A 19026-nucleotide genomic window follows, 5' to 3' on the forward strand; every position below is an offset into this window, starting at 1 on the left:
TTGGTGCCCTGGGGTAGCTGCTCATTTGCCCATTTTGTCTGGTTAATAATCCATTTTTTGTGGCACCTCTGAATATTCAGGCTGGATGCTTTTTTCTGGTTACCTACTCTTCTGGTCCTTCTCCTGCTTATTGCAAACAAACATTTAACTTCCTGGATTCCTGGGTTTTCTGGTCTTGAATCCCATAAAAACTTTTAATTGAAGGCTGAATATTTATTGCATCAACGACTACTGGCAAAAGTGATCATATCCTTGATAAATACTTTGTGGTTTGTTACTTCAAAGATAAACTCACTGATTTGGTTATGATGTCCAGCAACACTACTAAAATGTCAAAATGTCCTCAATTTATGTTCTGAAACTTGGCAAAGCAGAAGAGAGGACATGATTTCTATAAATACTATGACACTTTGAATATTGCAGGCATTCAATGAAGAGAAGATTACTGAAGACCAGATTGGTGACCAAGTGTGGAGTAATCTACTTTTCTATAATAGAAGAACAAAGGCAAAAGCAGCTTCTCTTAATGTCTGGGCAGCTTGTTTACATGAGTTTAAAAAGTCATTCTGCTGCAGAAAGTGAGAAAAGTTGCTCACGTCCTGCAGTTCAGTACAGTCTGTATCAGCTCTCCTCTGACACATTCCCTCCATGTTGGATGGTGGTGGTGGTGGTGGTGGTGGAGGAGAGGAGGGTGGAGGCAGGGTGACACAAGAGTGAAACACAACACTGTTGAATCTGGGACACCATACTAGGGCACTTAGCAAACGAGCTGATCCCTGGAGCAGGGATCTGGAGACCGACCGGATAAAAGTAGGAGGAACAGCGTAGCACGACAGAATTATCTCTGGACAAAAAGCTTGCGTCTCCTGCAGAAGATGATAATTTGCATCTCAATTTTGAGCCAATGCTGAGTAGGCTTATGGGGCCGCAGCGTGAGGGAGATGAGAATTCAGCCAGAGCCTTGCATTTAATTCGCTATATATTTCCTTATGTGTTTCCTCTTAAGGAAGATTGAGGGGAAAAGCTTAAGATTCACAGTCCGTCCATCTATTTCAGTGGATGTCAATCAAAAAATGTTGTAGAAGATTAAGGAAAGCGAAGGGGGTCTTTACCATCGTAATAACATAAAGTTGGATTTTTTAAATGGACATGCAGAGAAAGCTACACATAAGATATTTGGCCTTCTGTATAAAAGCAGAGCAATGTCACCTACCGTGGTTTGATGCCTTGGCGTGAACAGGTGTGTAGTGATTCTTCGAGGTTCTGACCGGCGTCTCGTCTTTGGGTGACCCATCAATCGCTGCAATGTTTTCATGTTCATACTGAGATATTGGAACTGGTCCTTGTTGCCTCAGAATGTCTGCCAGGGCTCTGAATCACACCAATGAAAAAAAAATTTAATTGAAATGTTTCCCTTTCCCAATTACCAAACACTTTCTTTTTTCTCCACACCGCCCCCCTTAAGGTCCTCCTAATTTATTTAGCTACAGCTCCAATTTGAATCATAGAGGTATGGAGCAAGGCATAGAGGAAATCCTAATTACACCCTGAGTCACAAGGGAGTTAGATTTTCAATAACACAGTACACAAGGTACAGACAGGAACTATTATGTGTGCCGGACTTGAGCTCAAGGCACATTTATTAAGAGTTAAGTCAGTGTCTCTTCTTTGAAGCCACAAAATAAAAGCAATATTTCACCAACACCATTTCCAACTTTTGGAGGCATAGTGTCAGCCTGTGAGATGGAGTGCCAGTGCTGCGTTTTCTTAAAGGAAATGAAAGGGCAATTTAACTGTGTCAATGTCAACCTAAAGCAACCACACATTCCACTTTTCCATAACTCTGTGACTTTGGGAGATATACAGTATATTAATAGCATTTCCCTTCCAGGATGAGCACACTTTAGCCGTTTCTTTTTCGCAGACAGAGGCGACCTGATTTTGCATTGTCCCAGTTGGCTGCTATGTCGTGTGCAGCAGGAGCTTCTGTAGTTTGCAAGAGCAGGACTAACTTTCAGTATATGTTTTAATAAGAAAGACTAATATCTGGCCTAGGAAACAAAACCACAGAAGTACAAAAGACTTCTGATTGTTGTCAAGTCACCTGGAAATAGCAGGAGCATTTGTCAGACATGCTGTCAATTTTTATAACCCTAACAGAGCCTGATAAATAATGCATTTTTGGTGTTGACACTACTACAGTCATATAATAGCTTGAAACATCTGTTACCAATATATTGGTCAATTCTGGTCAATATTGTTTTTTGCACTCTATCCTAATGAGAAGCATGTAAACTGAAAACAACAGTGGGCCAAGAACGGACCCTTAGGGAACGCCTCAATTAAACTGATTTATAAAGGGACAGGAGTCTGCTATTACAATATAAACGTGTGTCCTCTGAAAGGTATGAACATTATGAACAAAACAGTTGTAAATCAAAGCTCTTAAACAGTGGTTAAGCAATATTCCATATTTTTGATACTGTCAAGAAAGCCCATGAAAAGACCAAAGCCAGCATTTATTGGCCCTTCTAAGAAGTATTTTCTGTGTGTTGGGGTGGAGGGGGTATCCAAGCCTGGTGTAGCTTTGTCCTCTGTACCATAGGTCTTTATTGTTGTCCAAAAACAATTAAAAACACACCTTTCAGCCACACAATTGCACTGGGTAACATATTCCTTCATTACCACGGACACATACACACTCTAGTTTATTCTGACTCAGTTTAACATACATCGTCCTGCTGCCCCAAATACTCACTAGAGCAACAAATGTGGATTAAACCGCTACTAAAAGTAGTCCCAAAAAATACAAGATTTCCTCTTGTTTGATGAACATTTGCTAAAAAACAAAAGCTATTTTGGGGATAAAATAAAAGACAAAAAAATGAAATCAAAATAGGCCTGAGGGATGCAGACAGGATGGGGAAATCGGACAGAAATGGACTCACACATTGTTGGTTTTGTTTTTTGTCTTGACATTTATTGACAGTACCAAAAATATAGGATATCACCAGACTTACCCTTTAAAGATTAGACCGAGTGACCAAGACTGTCCTCCAAACTATGACCACATAGGGTGTTTGTACAAGCAGAAATTATGCCCCATATTTACGTGCATTGCTTGGTGGCGACCACTAGTATTACAGGAACAAAGGAGGAAGTCAGGTGACGTAGTATAAAGAGTGCGAAAGTTGGCTTAGGATGGGAGGGAGGGGAGGCAGATGGGCCAAACTAGCACTGGACTTTCACCTGGGAACCCGATGTCTATTACCCATGTGAAACGAAAATCAATTGAGTTATTTTAATAATGATGTAGTTTGCTAGTATACAGAACATACTATGTTAGTTATGTATGTCATATGACATACGTCAAGTGACATTACATTACAGTAATCCAATCTATGATACTTTTCTAAACTTAACCGTGAGCTTCCAAGGGCCTCTGTTTGTGTCCCGTATGAAACCAAAAGCCAATGTAGAGTTATTTTGAATGAAACGTACAATGTGTTGATGTATGTCCCAGGTGATGCAATATATCCCAGATAACATATGTCACGTGAAATCCCTCACGTGACATATGTCATCTGGGATATTTTGCATCACCTTAGTGACAAATATACATATTTTAAGCCTAACCATGATGTTTTTTCAAGATCTAACAAAGGAGTTTGTTACTTAAACCTAACCCTGTAGTTGTGGTGCAACCTCAACTGATTCATAATGTTACCCACCTGTTTAAAACTGTTAGCGGATATTCGAGCTAGTCTGTCATTCACTACCAGGTGCGCTAATTTAGAAAATATGCCTGTGGGTCGTATTCTGAGATATGAACATATACCTTGGACCACTGGGTTGGAGGACTTGTTGGAGTAATCAGTCTAATCAAAAGCACAACAAAACTTAAAACTGTCATTGTTTGCTATTGTTCTCTAATGGACAAACTATGTAATGACATTGGAAACCTAGAACATATCTTTGGCACTGCTTTGCTATCCTTCTTCTTTTATTGTCCAATATATTTGCTGATACCAGTATTTCTGCAATAGAGCTCAAATGGACTGATAATAAAATGTAATAGCAAACTTCTCATATAAACTTTTAGACTTTTCTGTCCCTTCTGAACTGAACTTTTAGTGATTCTGCAGCTATTTTTGCCCATTCACCATCATCTTGCCTTTTAACTTAGTTTCTCAGTTCTGCAATCGCAGAACAAAGCATTATTCTCACCACCTAGCCAGCATAAATTGCATCTCGGTTTGCCCTGCAGAAGGTGATCAATACAGCCTGTTCAAACCACTGGCTTTAGCTCTCACTCTGCATTTCTTGTGTTTCGGTGAAGGTCACAGACCAAACAGCAAAGGTCTGCCAACAGCTCAGTATTCTGCTCACAGTCCTCCCCTCAGTCACAGAGGTAGGAGTCTAAATTACATTAGAGAAGCACCCACTTTTTAGGAGCAGACCCTTGCCAAATATAAAGCTAATCCCATGTTCCACTACTTCTTTTTGGTCACGGCTGTCAGCATGAATGTCTGCTGCCAGCCTCTGAGGTCTATTCCAGCAGACATCATTACGACAGCTCTATGTGCCAAATGGTCGGTGAAAATAAACAAATCATAAAAAGAAAAAAAAAAACACTATTGAGCACCCAGCAAGCCATGCCTCCTCATTTAATCGACCTCTCACTAAACTCTCATGGCCCCTGCTCGTATTGAAGTGGTGGCATTAAGCAGATCCACTTGAAAGTATGCCCTATGGCTAGGATTGCAGCGCAGTAAGAAGACATAAACTTCACCATCTCTTCATTTCTCAGAGCAGATATGGAAAAAGTGCTGCATCATGAACTTTGTTGTTCTTTTTGTTGTTTCAAATGAAACACTGTGTTATAAAGTCTCACGAGTCCTTATGGATATTAAAAGCTGACTGTGCCAACTTCTGAAGAGACACTTACTTACAATCACTGGAGCTTAAATTTAATCTATAACTGATCTACTGAGAGAGCTCCTTTCTGTTGTCAGGGCTAGAATTTAGACATTTTTTATCATCAAAAACTTGTCACTAATTTTTTTTCCTTTTTTTTCAGAAAGCTGAGTAATCTCCTTTGACATTTTCAAAGCAGCAGGTGCCAAAGTTTCATGGTCGAGGCATAACAATGCTCAGTTATTTTCATATCCTAAAATCAACGCAAAACGTCCTCCTCTGCTCTGTCCAGACAGAACTCCAGCTAATGGCAGGTGACTCAAATGACTCTTGGATAAGAGCAATGACTAAGTGACCAGTGGGTGGAAAACATGCATGCATTTTAGTCAGACCTAACCCCTATTAAAAACCCATTTATACTTTTATACATTTTCAATACCTGCTACAAGGGCTTGGGTATGAATTGTGGGTGGACCCCAAGTGACCAGGATGAATACATGCTTCCTGACCTAGGAGAACCCCCCCCCCCCCCCCCCAACCCCCAAAATAAAAGAAAAAATGTATTAATCCCCAACAACTAAAAACTCATATCTTGCTTTAGGCTTTTCCACACAATACACTAGCCTTAAATTTATGCCAGAAGTGTTACAGGTAGAGCTGCAACTCATGGTTATATTTATTATCGATTAAACATTTGGGCTATAGAAGTAACAGTGCTGTCCATTATAGACTCCTACAGCCCAATCTGACATCTTTACATTGCTTGCTTTGCGCTTGCAGCACTCCAAAACCACAAAGATTTTGAGTTTATTATAATGGAAGACAAAAGAAAAACATCAAAATCTTGTATTTGAGAGGCAAGAGCCACCAAACGTGTAGTATTTTTGGTTGAATAATGATAATTAATCAATAATAAATTTTCTCTCGATCCAGTAATATTTGAATCATACCAGCTATAGTTACAGGACTCGGATGAGTCAAGCCTGAAGATATTTTGTGTGTGTGTGTGTTTTCTGTGCTTGTGTCACTGGTTTGAAATGGGCAGGGCTCAGTCGGATAGAAGTTGATGTCACATACCTGTAGACCAATCACAATTTAGCACCATTTGACAGTTATGGGGTTGCTTGCTTATGTTTCCCAGGCATCAGTCAATCAAATCTGATCAGCCACACAGTCCTAAAGAAGCTTCAACTTTGATTGTCATGAATATTTAATATCATCAAGAAATACCTTAAATCTAATAACCAAGTTTTACGAATGCTGCCAGAACGATGAGGGTGGTAAAAGCGTTGTGTTACATCTCTTCCTAACGTCACTATATAGCAATTCTGTTTAGCTGGAGACTGAAATGGCCACAGGATGTGTTTTCATGATGCCTGAATGCACCACTACGCTCATGTCACTCCAACAAAACTGAAATTTCCTGGCACCATTTGTAGTTTAGAGCATACTTTACACTACCATGTAGCTTGTGAAGAAACCAGCAGTCTTTCAAATGCCAAATCATGCACTTAATTTGGTCATTGGAGTTGTTTTTGTGGCAACAAAGAAGATGCAGCGTAAGTCTATTGAGACAAGGCTTTGTGGGAGGTGTGTTTAAGGACACAAGTGCAGATAACAGCAGTAATTCAATATATCTATGGTTAAGATGTTGCATGACATCTCTTCCCAACATCACTATATAGCGATTGCCAGAGGATTTGTTTTCATGTTGTCTTAACGCTCATGGAACAATTCAGTGACCACTACTGGTGCCTTGAGCATTAAAAAATTACAGTCCTTGTAGAGGAGACCACTCCCATCAGGGCGAACGTGATCTCTCATAATGGCTTTCAGTGGCATTTACTTTATCCCTCTGGGGTTGAACGGACACAGAATACCACCCGCTCCCCCTCCTGGGATTGACACAGAATGGGATGTGTACCGTGGAAAGGTATACAATCTTGACATTTTTTGACGGGGGAGGCTCTTGGGAGGAGAGTAATGGCACATGTTAAAGGTCATGAGCCTGTTTGAACCCATGATATTGAGGCTGTAAGTTACGTAGGCTGCTGTAAGTCAGTTGAGTCACCAGGATAGATTCTCACTTTAAGGTTACTGGAGGGAAACAACAGTCGTGTTTTTACAGTCCACCCTTGCACAGAAAAATGTGTTCAAATGAGTGCCAGACAGCAGATATATGCAGTGTTATGTGACAGTATTTTTCTACACTTTATATCAGTCTGACTATGGTCAGTTCACATTCAACCTGTTTCTTACTAAAAAGATAAGCTGGTAATGCAGTGAGCACACTTTAAGTAAAGCTTTAGGAATATAAAGGTGGGCTTATCCTCAAAATCTGTTTGCTCGCTTAAGGCTGGCATACTGTTTATCTTTAACGGTGTGAAATCTGCTCTGCACAAATATTATAATGTTTTTTTTCCAGCTTTTTCATCGTCTATGAAAAATGACAAGGAGAATCTTACCTATGCACATTCATTTCCTGAGGGGGCTTGGTGGCTTTATCATAGGCAACTTTAGCAGAAATCCCAATGGCAATGACGAGCGCTACGACCCCGCAGCTGATGTACACCGTGGTGTTGGTCTGGTCCAGCTCCGGGTCGTAGGTATCACCTGTTGGCGCCGGTGAAGGGGGCTGGGTTTTGATCCAGTCCGGCGTGTTGTAGTTGGTGCAGCTCTTCTGCTCCAGCCGCTTCCCCCGGTCCGCGCAGCAGAAGCGCAGGAAGCAGCTGCCGCAACAGAAGCGGTGGTCGGTGTTGTTGCAGCTGAACTCTTTGTCGTACTGCCCGCTCACGTCGTAGTAGCCCAGGCAGGTGTCGTGCTGGACCGTGGGAGCCTGGACCTGGGTGATCCTCCCCGGGACGGCCGCGGCCAGCGGGACCGCGGTGGTGCTGCCGTTGACCTCCTTCAACTTTGGGGTCCTCTTATTCGAGATTTTGTTCTTTTTGTTGGCGGTGACGGCGCACAGGACATTCAGCGGGTCTAAGTAAATCAAAAGAAGCAGAAGGTGCTTTATCCCCATCATTTGAGGACGCGCTGGTGTTTGTTCTTTGGCCTCCACTCTCCTCTGTCTGATCTTTCTCTCTGAACAGCACTCTTCCACTTCTTACCGCGTGGAGCTTCTTGCGGGTTTCTTCATCACAGGTACTCCTTCATGTGCCAAGCTCTGACTGACGGACTTTGACTGGCAGATTTTGCGCTCATCAGACACACAAAGCATCTTCTGACTTTGGCGTCATCCAGTATGAATCTGTGTTCTTATAAAAGTTTACTTTGGGCAAATGTCCTCTTTGATTTCGGCTGCAGAGACGCGAAGAAGACGCGATGTCCTCTAGGGAAATCTTTACCATGAGATGTGGATCTTGAGTATGATCGGAGCTCAGTTACACTGTGGAGAAGAGGGACATGTACAGCGGGATTTAGCCGGTAAAACTCGACTTGATGTGAAGCCAAGTATTAGAATTAGAAACTTTATCAATAAGCAGACATGATAGAAAGGAAAATGTGGGTCACAAATGACTGATAACTGCACTGACTGTAAAGCTGCGAACTCTGTCAGCACCACGGACAGCGCCCAAGTTTCCATTTGGCTGTTTGGAGCGCGTCAGCATCAAAAAGTAAAAAGGCTCGACCTTTTCTCTGTTATAATCTCACTTCTGACATTAAACGGGTGATTTAACTAGAAAATAGATACAATCTCCTGCTCTGAATTACAGAGGGATGAAAAATGTGCCGCTGTGGAGCGTTTTTTCGCCTCATTCGCCTTTATTTTACGCATAAACTTTCTTTTATTAGACTTCCTGAGTTGAAACGGAGAATTAACTTCTATTTTTTTTCCTGTGAGAGATAAAAACTGAAGAATTAAATGAAAGAGAGAGAAAGGATGAGAAGATGAGGAGGACTTACCGGGTTAACGGTGGCCGGTAACGGGGTTGTCTCAGCCACTGCCACTGAATCAAAGAGCCTCAGCAAGACAAGAGGCAAGACCTCTCTCTCCTCTCCGGCCCGCCTCCCTCCACCTCTTTCTCTCTCTCCTCCTCACTCTCTTTCCCTCTCTCTCCTCGTCACCCCCACTACCCTCCACCCACGTCACCGATTCAGGTACCTCAGTTAATTATCAATCGGCATCTCCCACCCCTGCTCTGGTCATATGGCTCCAGGCTCCACTCGATAACTCGCGGAGGTGGAAAAAAAGCTGAAAGATAACAGTGTATTAGAAGTTGTCTGTAAGAGGCGAGGCGCTGCTGTTGGTGTACATTTACGCATCAGTGCACACACAAGCTGCATCCACTCACAAGTCACCAATCACGTCCTCTGTGTTGCAGTGTGCACGGTGTGTGTGTGTGTGTGTGTGTGTGTGAGTGTGAGTGTGTGTGTGTGTGCGTGTGGTGTTGTCAGGCAAATGTGAAAACATGCCTGAGCTGGTTTACTTTAGAATTATAAATCAAATGCCATGCAAGTGCAGAGGTGGAGATGGAAGGGATTTGGTTGCTTAAAAATGTCTAGTGCCATTTGGGATTTTTGGTCTGGTTTTCAAAGTAAAAGTAGGTATTACTGGATGTATGGAAAAGGCTGTATGAGAGAAAAGAAGTTCTTAAATTAAGCACAAAATTCTGACTTTTACTCTGAGACTTTTTCTGAAATTTGACTTTAATATTGATTTGGTTTCTCAGAGTTTGTTCTGAGAGACATTTATCTACAAATGTCAACTAAATGTCAACTTTATTTCAAGCATGTAGTTTACTCTCAGAATTCTGAAAATTGTGACAACTTTTGGTTCTTTTAGTGAAACGTGGCTTTATAAAGAAATATGACTTTATTCTCAGATTTCATAAACATTTTGCAAAAATTCAAAAAAATTTCTCAGAATTCACTTAACTGTCAGAATAATGCTGATTTTGATCTGATATTAATAAGTTTTAGTCTTAAATTTGACTTTGATATTATGAATGGATTGCCATTGTGTTGAAGTCTCTTTACCACCATCCATTATCCATCCATCCATCCATCCATCCATCCGCTTATCTGAAGCTAAGCAAAGCACCCCAGATGTCCCTCTCCCCAGCAACACTTTCCAGCTCCTCCTGGGGCATCCCAAGGCATTTCAAGGCCAGATGAGATATGTAATCTCTCCAGCATGTCCTGGGCCTACCCTGGGGTCTCCCACCAGTGGGACGTGGACTTTAAGCACCTCGCCTGGTATGGGGACACTGGGGCGACCCCAGAGCCAGACCTGGGGGGGGAGCTCGCCAGTGAGCGTCTGGTGGCCAAGGGGCCTGGTCTGGCTCATCCTGAATAGGTAACATGGAACTGCCACCCTGTGTGCTCACTAACCACAATGACAGGAATCATGGTCTGGTGCGTTGTGTGCCAGGCGGCAGGTAGGGGTGGAGTCCCAGGTGTGCTGATCCCTGGCGTCTTAGACTGGCTCTCGATACCACCTGAATTCCAAATGTATCTGAAACTTCTAAATTTGACTTTTTTTTTTTTTTGACTTTGGTACATAAATAATAACCTTATTCTCTGATGTTCTAATTTTAAAAACTTTTATCTTAAATTTAGGCTACAACTTGATTCACAGGATTCACTTAACTGTCAGAATTGTCACTTTTGTCAGAATTCTGACTTACAATTCATAGATTTAACTTTCTGTGACTTCATTCTCATGTGTTATTCATACGTAAAACTCAAACTTTATTCTTAGACTTCACTCTCAGAATCGAAAATCTGAGACATAATGACAGATGACAGAATTCAGACAATTTGAAAAAAGAGGTTGCTGCCCCCATCCTCCTCCACAGACTGGATTTCTTTAAGAAGCACATTAAACGAATGCCCTACTGTTTCATCCATCAACATTCAGCTCATTTAAAGATCAATTAATTTATCAGTTCCCTCCATATTGCAACGGTCCATCTCCACAAAGGCATTACAAGGAGAAAATAGGGAGTGGACGACAGATATTAATAAGGTATGGTCTTTTTCATTTTGATGGAGGTTTAATCGTATTCACAAATGTGTTTGAATCTGGTAGATCTGGTCGTACCAGATGGTAGAAATGAGCACATTAAAACATCCCAGACAGGTAATTTGACAGCGAAAGGAAACCATATCAAATTGACTTTCAAATACTTTGCTGTCATTGCCTCAACTCCACTGTCCTCATTCACTCAGTTATTATCCGACGTGTCAAAGCTCATCCATCTGGTGTGCAGACTAAAACCACTGCCAAGATTTATTTGTCTTAGCCAGCTTGAGTGCTATTTGATCAAGGTGAATGCTGTTTGACCAAGGTCTGCTGTTATTACCTTTATGGCAGAGAGCTTCCATCTAGCCCCCAGTGGACAAGATGATTATATTTAGTGTTCACTGCAACATTTAACTATATTGAAGTTATTACACTAATAGGCTAAAAAGATGGATTTATTAGAGTTTAGTCTAATTTTTCATAAGTGGAAACTGCCTGCATGTTACAAAAAGCAGCCCAAATGACCACAACTAGTCCCAAACTATTTTTCCATCTTCAGTTAAAATAAAAAAAAGTAATCCAACCTGGCAACAGTGACATCTGGTAGCAGCCATTAAGCTTGCTTATAAGTCAGAGGGTGTGTGATTGGTTAAATGACGATAAGTTTAATTACTTTAGTAAATACTGTACATACAGTTTCCTCATCAGATCCTTTACAGTTGCTCAAACCTTCTTATTCCACGCTGTCTGAAAGTGACATATATATTAAGTTTTATCTTGTCTCAGCTCCAAAGCTACATGATGTTTACACAAACTGAAATAGTCAAACCCAAGACTTCATGTTTTTTTATGGCTCCACCATTTCAACATCAGACATTTTTTTAGCTGTCTTGAGCATAAATTTAGACACATTTCTGCCAAATTGAGCCTGACATTTTTGGTATCTTTGGAAGCTTTAGTATCTGCACTAGAACTCCGAATAATGTTAGGCTGCACTGCATGTGTGTATACTGGCTTCTCCTCAAGGGGTTCAATGTTTGGCTGTTGCTTCAATAAACAAGACATTGTCAATGATGACACCAACGGGTGATAATGAAGACAATGATGATGATGACAATTGCAATCTTGACATACCCATAATGACAATGACCATCTATACATATATGATTCAAGTTAAGAAAGAAGAATGAAACTATTTTTCCTGCTCCGTAAACTAGTTTCTTCCTTTCAAGACATTTATCTCTTTAACTCTTGTAAAATACTGAATAGTTTCACCTCCTCAGGTCAGTTTGTTAAAAAATCCTTCTTTTCTAGCTTGAAGCACTCGCAGCTAATAGAAATATGTAGCTTTTAATTAGGATATGTGAGTTGACTTTGTATTTTTTAAATTTAAAAAAAAACAACTCATTTTTCCCAAAACAGTTGGGGACCATTTAGCTAATGTATATAATTGTAGCTAAAATATTGTAGACAGAGGAAAGATTATAGATTGTTAAGTAGATCATGAAATATATACCACAGTTGGTTTGAAAAGTCGTTTTCTTACTGATTCCTGCCTGATGTATACTTTTACTTCTGGATTTTTAGTTATACTTTATCTCACACTACTAATTTCACATCTCAGACACAAGAGGAAGTGGACATTAATTGCCCACCCATACTTTACACTATCTACTCAAGCAGGCCTTAGAAATAAAGTGTGATCAACTCCACGGTGCCCCTGACAGCACTGCACAGATAATATGACAAGGAGACAAAGAAAAAGGGCACGGAGCTTTTGATGAATGTCTTTCCACACTGGATGCTCTAGAAGTCAGCATTTGCAAATTGGCCCTCCATTCCTCTGTCAGTCACAATGGCACATCAGATGGCATGTTGAGCACAAAAGGAAGAGCGATAGTCCATTAGTGTTTAACAGCTCTGAGTGTGCAAAGCTGGCCTCAGCAAAAAGCGCTGACAGGTAACGGCGGGGTCGACATTGGCTGAAGAATAATGAGACCATATTTCCACAGAAGAATGAAATAATGAATGACACAACAAGATCTGGAGCTCGGAGGCGGCTTTCCACGGCAACAGCACCAAACAATCATGTAGGGAAAGTAATACAGCTCTTTACATCACTGTGGGAAGGCTCTTGAAAGCACTTGCCTTGTAATTGTCACGTTGATTAGCATCACGGATATTTGCCCCACATTCTCTCTCTAGTATCTAGTTGGTCTATATTTTGTCTTTCAATCAGGGATTTTATGTGGGTCTTGATTTGGCTTAGCTCAGAGCACCAACCAAAATGTCTGCCCCAGTTCTGGTACAGAGGGGAATTGCTCTCCTCTGACACCGGCCCTGTTCAAGGGTCCGCTCCGTCGCCTTTGTTAATGAGCCAGGCAGTCTCGATATGTTTCAAAACCTCAACACTTGATGCAAATTGAATCTTAACACCATTTTGGTGTGACTGTGTATCATTAAAGGGGCCATGCTGCTCGTATCCTGTCGACCTTGGAGGTGTCTGATCCTCCATACTATGCCTCTTGACTGAAAGTGGACCCATAATAAGCTTTACTTTACATCAAGCACATAGGCCTGCAGAGTTATCCAGCACTCTGAAGTTATCAGCATATTATAAAGCATACTGTGTTGTTAAAGGTATGATCAAGAAGCAGAGAGGCTGATAAGTGGGGAGGCAAATTTGGAACCATAAAATGTAGTGAGCCAAAAGTGTTTAATATATGATAAACAAGTAATGATCAAATCAAATAAATGATCTCAAATAAATTGTTGTGAATACAGAAATCACACAATCTTGCGATACAATTTAAAAAATGATATAACTCGACCCACTGATATTAAATGTTATTCCATTATTTTCTGTTTTATAGTTCTTTTAAGATATAAGATATTTTATTATTTACAAATATCCTTTCCTAGAAGTTTGTTTTCATTTCATAATGGCCTTTTCCCAATGACACTTTTATTTCATAATATCACTTTTCATGACAGTGCTGTTGTCACTACCCTCTCACCTCTCAACCAATCACATGCTGTTACCAGGTTTTCTGTCCAATTTAACTGGGTGGGTAGAACGTTTTGAGCTAGTTGTGATAATTTGGGCTTCTTTTTGGGCTATTTCCACTATTTCCACAATAAGTATCCATATGTTTATTTTGTATACACTTTCTGGTTCCATTAAAAGGAAGTATAAAAACCTCTTTTTTAGGTCAGCGATGGCTCCTTCCATGAAATATGTACAATTATTCCTGAGTCACAACAGCCTTTTACTCGGTGCTGAGAGGGGAAAAAAAGTTGTGACTGACAATTTTACTTGCAAAATTTAATTTATTAATTACAAGAATCTCTTGAGGCAGAACAAAACATTGCAGTTAATAGATAATACTGAAAGTGGTGACAGGGTGGCGGTGCACTCTGAGCTTGTTCAACTACACCAACTCACCTGTCACCAAGACTTTTATTCCCATGTGGAAGAGATCCTGATGATCTGATGAATTATTTACAAAATATTATTCAAAGGAGGAACATCTTAGAATTCTTGTTCTTTTTTTTTATTTAGAGAGTGATCCTTACCCCCCCTGGAGGTATGTCAATTTGAGAAAACCAATGTTGAAGTTTTCTTGGTGTTCTTGATGCAGCTGGTATCCATGTTATATGTTTATTTGATTTAGTATCCTACGTAGTTATGGAAATATTTCAAAATTCATTTTCTTTTGATCTCTACCCAGAGCCCATGACCACAGTTGAAGGTTGGCACATTTATCAACAGGTGCATTTAGGGCTTCATCTCCAGTATCAGTTCTCCCTTCACCACCACAGTCAAGAACAATGTCCATATCACTGCCGACACCACACCAATCCACCTGTCAAATTCATTCGCCTAACCTTACTCCTGATCAAACACTGTTTTATCAAACATGTACCACCTTAAAAAAGACAGGTAACAAATTATTCTGTTCTTTGTTGTATATAATACTGTGCTAGAAAGCAAACATCCAGTCAGAGTGGCATGTTAGTTACATACTCAATGCAATATACACCGATCAGCCACTACAGGCTGAAGTGAGTAACATTGATTATCTTGTTACAATGCAATGTTCTCCTGGGGAACTTTTGGTCCAGAAATTCATGAGGATGCCACTTGATGCGCTTCACCCACCCAAACACCTCTGCAGATCAAGGTTCGCACCTTATGGCAGCAGCACTTCCACATGGCAGTGGCCCCCCAGCAGGAAAATGCCCTACGCCACACTGCAGAAACTGCTCAGGAATGGCCCGAGGAATGTGACAAAAAGCTGAAGGCACTGACCTGGTCTCCAAGTCTGATTGAGCATCCATGGGATGTGCTGGTACTTCAGAGGTACCCCTAATCCACAGTGGACATTCCTTGGATCGGACTTGTCTTTGACATGTCAAGGCATGGACACATAACCTCTGGAGGGTGTCCTGTGGTGTCTGGCACCAGGGTACTGGCTCCGGATCATTTAAGACCTGTCAGTTGTGAGGTGGGGTACCAGCACTTCCCAAGATGCTCAGTCAGATTGGTGTGTGGGAGATTAGGAGGCCAGGTCGATACCTTGAGCTTTTTGTCATATTCCTAAGGCCATTCCGGAGCAGTTTTTGTAGTGTGGCATGGCGCATTTTTCTGCTGGGGGGCCACTGTCATCAGGGAGTACCATTGCTGTGAACAGGGGCGGACTTGGCCATCTGGAGGTTCTGGAGAATCACAGAACGGCCGGTACTCCAGGACGGCTGGCGGCCGCCACGCAGTCATCACCGTTTTTTTTTTTGGTTGTTTTTTTTCCTTTTTCTCCCTGATAATTTACTGTTCCACGTCCAGTCCGCTAGGTGGCAGCCCTTAAATTGGATGCCAGCCGGCCCATAGCTATCTATGAGCCGGCTGGCCGCCAATCAAATTGAAGAAGAAGGAAGCGCATACCGTATGCGCACCGGTTGTTGTGGGCTGGGCCGAGTCAAAGTCCTGGGCTGTTTTTTAGTCCCAGTCCACCCCTGGTTCTGAGGGAGGGTTACTTGGCCCACAGCAGTGTTTGGGTGGGTGGAGAGCGTCAACTGGCATCCACATGAATGCCATGACCAAAGGTCTCCCAGCAGAACATTGCATTGTAACAAAATGATCATTGTTACTCACTCCACCCACCAGTGGTTTTAATGTTTTGGCTGATCAGTGTACGCACATAGCTACAGATTCATGAGAGACCAGAGACTGTCTACTACTTTGTGTATGTGTGTACTCAAAAATGTATGTTGGAATAAGACATAACAGTCAGATATAAGATCCTGTCCTCCATCATTTCAAAGAGATGCTCCAACATAATGAGGTTTAAGGTCCAAAAGAAAGCACTGGTAATGGACCTACGGTGTCAGTATACCCTGTCAGAACTGATCGTCAGATGGTCAAATCACGCCCAAGACCTACAGTTTCTGTAACTTTTAGAAACCAACAATGTTTTATTTACACCGGCTTCACGCTGCGATCAGTCAGCTGTGTGGAAGTGAGAAAGCAGCCAGGGTTTGACCTTCTCTCTCAAGGTCTCTTTTCCCATTCTTGAGACAGCTAGTTCTGTCACTTCTATGTGAAGGACTAAGTGTAACACGATGAATGTCTTCCTGGAGAGAATTTATGAAAATGTGATCTCCATTTTTAACAAAAATGCGTCTCACCTCTCTTCATGATGACTGGCTTTTCACTCCACCTTTTAGTGCAACCCAATACCATAATTATAACATATACTGGGGTGTTTTTGGTGGAAAAAAAAGGCAGATTTGTGTATGCTAATCAGACCCCCTTGTCAGATTGGGTCCCCCCAATGTTGACTCCATGGCTACATACTTGGTGTGACTTTGTGGAATAACTATAAACACTTTTGATTTCTGACATGGTCAAACAACATGCACTACAAACTACATATTTTCTAGTATAAGCTGACCTTTGGGCAAAGACATCCCCTCAAGGGAGGAATCAAGCTCGAGTTAGGCTTCAGGCAGAGAGGGTTAAGGTTGGGCATCATGTTTGATTATATTATATTTGATTGTTCAAGAGAGAACAAAATCACTCAGTGCTTGCAGAGAGTGAGGAAAATCACAGACAGATTGGCGACAAGGTCGGGCATTGGTGGAGCCAACATTCACTGACAAGATGCTTGACTTTGAAAATTAAACAATGCACTGGCCTAATGCCTGCCAAGCCTTTTGGATCAATGGTGAAACAAAAGGCCAGCTGATAATTCAATTCTGACTTTTAATCAAAACAAACCATTGTTGTTTTCTTCAAAGAGGATTTATAGGTACAATGTGTAAGACATGGTCAGAATTCTAGTTTAAAAGATTGAAAAAAGAACCAACATTATCAACAGAGTGTGAGGAAGTAACAGTTTTGACATTGTGTCAAAGACATCTATGAACTGTGTTGCAGAGATATCTGCTGAAATGAGTATGTTAACCAGCTATTCCCTGCCTGTCCCGCCTTGTAATAACATTTGTACCTCAGGAGAAAAATCACTGTAGCGTGCAGTCTGCCCTTGGTCCAACATGAAGCCCACCTGGTCTCACTCCCTGGGCCTCAAAGTATGTTACTTCGGTAGCAGAGGACATTGACCTAGACTGGGATTCAAGTTCAACAAATCAACACTGGTGACAGCGTTTGTGCCACTCAAAGCCAGGTGTTTTGAAGTGACAAAGTGCTGCCTTTTCAGTCACATTTGTGTCTCCAGAACTGGTTGTTTTCTAGAGACATCCATGATCTTTTCCTAATTGAGCAGGTTTTTTTTGCCTAAATCTAATTGCTGACCCCTTATATGTGAATCGACTCACGTGACTAAGCTTAACTCTGATCTTTTCCTAATCATAACCAAGTAGTTTTGTTGCCTAAATCTATCAAGAGATCAAGACGCAATATGAAGGGACGAAGTAGTAGAGCTGCCCCAAACGCTTGTCACACACACTGAAGGTACATCCCCTGGTTAGTGGCACAGCAAACACAAAGGATACATCCACACTAATATGTATATATATGTATTTTAAATGCAACACTTTTTATAATGCAAAGGTCTGTAGTTCTTAGCAAATGACCTTTAAACTTTCAGCATTTCTTTTAAACGGGTCAGTAATATTTAACGTTGGCTTTAGCTGAAGTTTTTTACCAAAACTATACCAAAAAATATTCCAAATGCCTTCAATATATGGTTTTGATGTAGCTGTTTTCTTGCCTCTATGGTCTTGTTACAAGGAAAACAAGTGAGGAGAGATACTGTTAGAGTGTTATTTTAACCAGTTTTCTCTTCAGCAGTTTGGTCGAATTTTGCGTATTCATGCCCTGCTGTTAGTCCGCAGTAAACTATTAGTTGTCACAGGTGAGGTAAGAGCCAATTGCAGCACCAGAGGCAGACAGGAAAGTTTGTAATGTCATTTAATATTTTGCTTGTAAAATACAGAATGAGCAAGCAGTAGAAACAACAGCAAGAATCAATGCTGTGACTTGGAGCCTTACAAGACACAGGTTTAGTCCCAAGCACTGGGTGTGACATGCCGAAGCAGGCAGCAGGTGAGTCAGTGGCATCTGCTGAATGCACACGCACAACAAGCAGTTCCAGTGTGTGCAGTGGTACCATGAGGGAGTAGATGGGAGACGATGTCAGATGAACAGGGAATCCAAAACCAAGTGTACTCACAGGAGAAGCTACCACAGTGAAGCCAACTGTAGACAAGGAGGGACTCCTCATCACAGCACACACAAGTGGAACCACAGCGCACACATAAAAGTAGCATTTGCAGCCATACAGCGAAGCAATCCACAACACAAAAGTCCACATGTGGATGAACAGGTAAACTCAGTATGGTGAGCTGGGTGATGATCCCTCCAAACAACCACGGCGAACAGACAAACAGAAACCAAGAGGGTGGATGCAGAGCTCTTGGTCAGGGACAGAATGGACATACTTTTTTATAGCGCCTTTCTAGTCATCCAACCACTCAAAGCGCTTTTTACACGAGGAGTCACATTCACCCATTCACACACACATTGGCTGTGGCTCAGAGTCAGAGCTGATCATCTGATTGGTGGATGATCTGCTCTGCCACAGCTGCCCCCAGAAGGCTGTGTGGTTTACCGGGGAGCAGAC

General features: G+C 41.5%; 1 protein-coding gene across 4 annotated transcripts in view; it reads right to left on the reverse strand.

Moving 5' to 3' along the window:
- The window catches only part of shisa6a (shisa family member 6a), a 106923-nt gene extending 97921 nt beyond the window's left edge, over positions 1–9002 (reverse strand). For 2 of the 4 annotated variants that reach the window (XM_078161319.1, XM_033645627.2), the window contains exons 1-3: positions 8824–9002; positions 7383–8305; positions 1214–1371 (exon numbers count right to left, since the gene is read on the reverse strand). In XM_078161319.1, the coding sequence (XP_078017445.1) occupies positions 1214–1371; positions 7383–7942 (718 nt within the window). In that variant the 5' untranslated portion in view covers positions 7943–8305; positions 8824–9002. The remainder of the gene's footprint in view (positions 1–1213; positions 1372–7382; positions 8306–8823) is intronic. The other 2 variants (XM_033645626.2, XM_033645625.2) reach the window with 1 other exon arrangement.
- Between the last annotated feature and the right edge of the window lie 10024 nt (positions 9003–19026).

Source organism: Epinephelus lanceolatus, chromosome 18 (genome assembly GCF_041903045.1).
Source record: "Epinephelus lanceolatus isolate andai-2023 chromosome 18, ASM4190304v1, whole genome shotgun sequence".
Taxonomy (NCBI): domain Eukaryota; kingdom Metazoa; phylum Chordata; class Actinopteri; order Perciformes; family Serranidae; genus Epinephelus; species Epinephelus lanceolatus.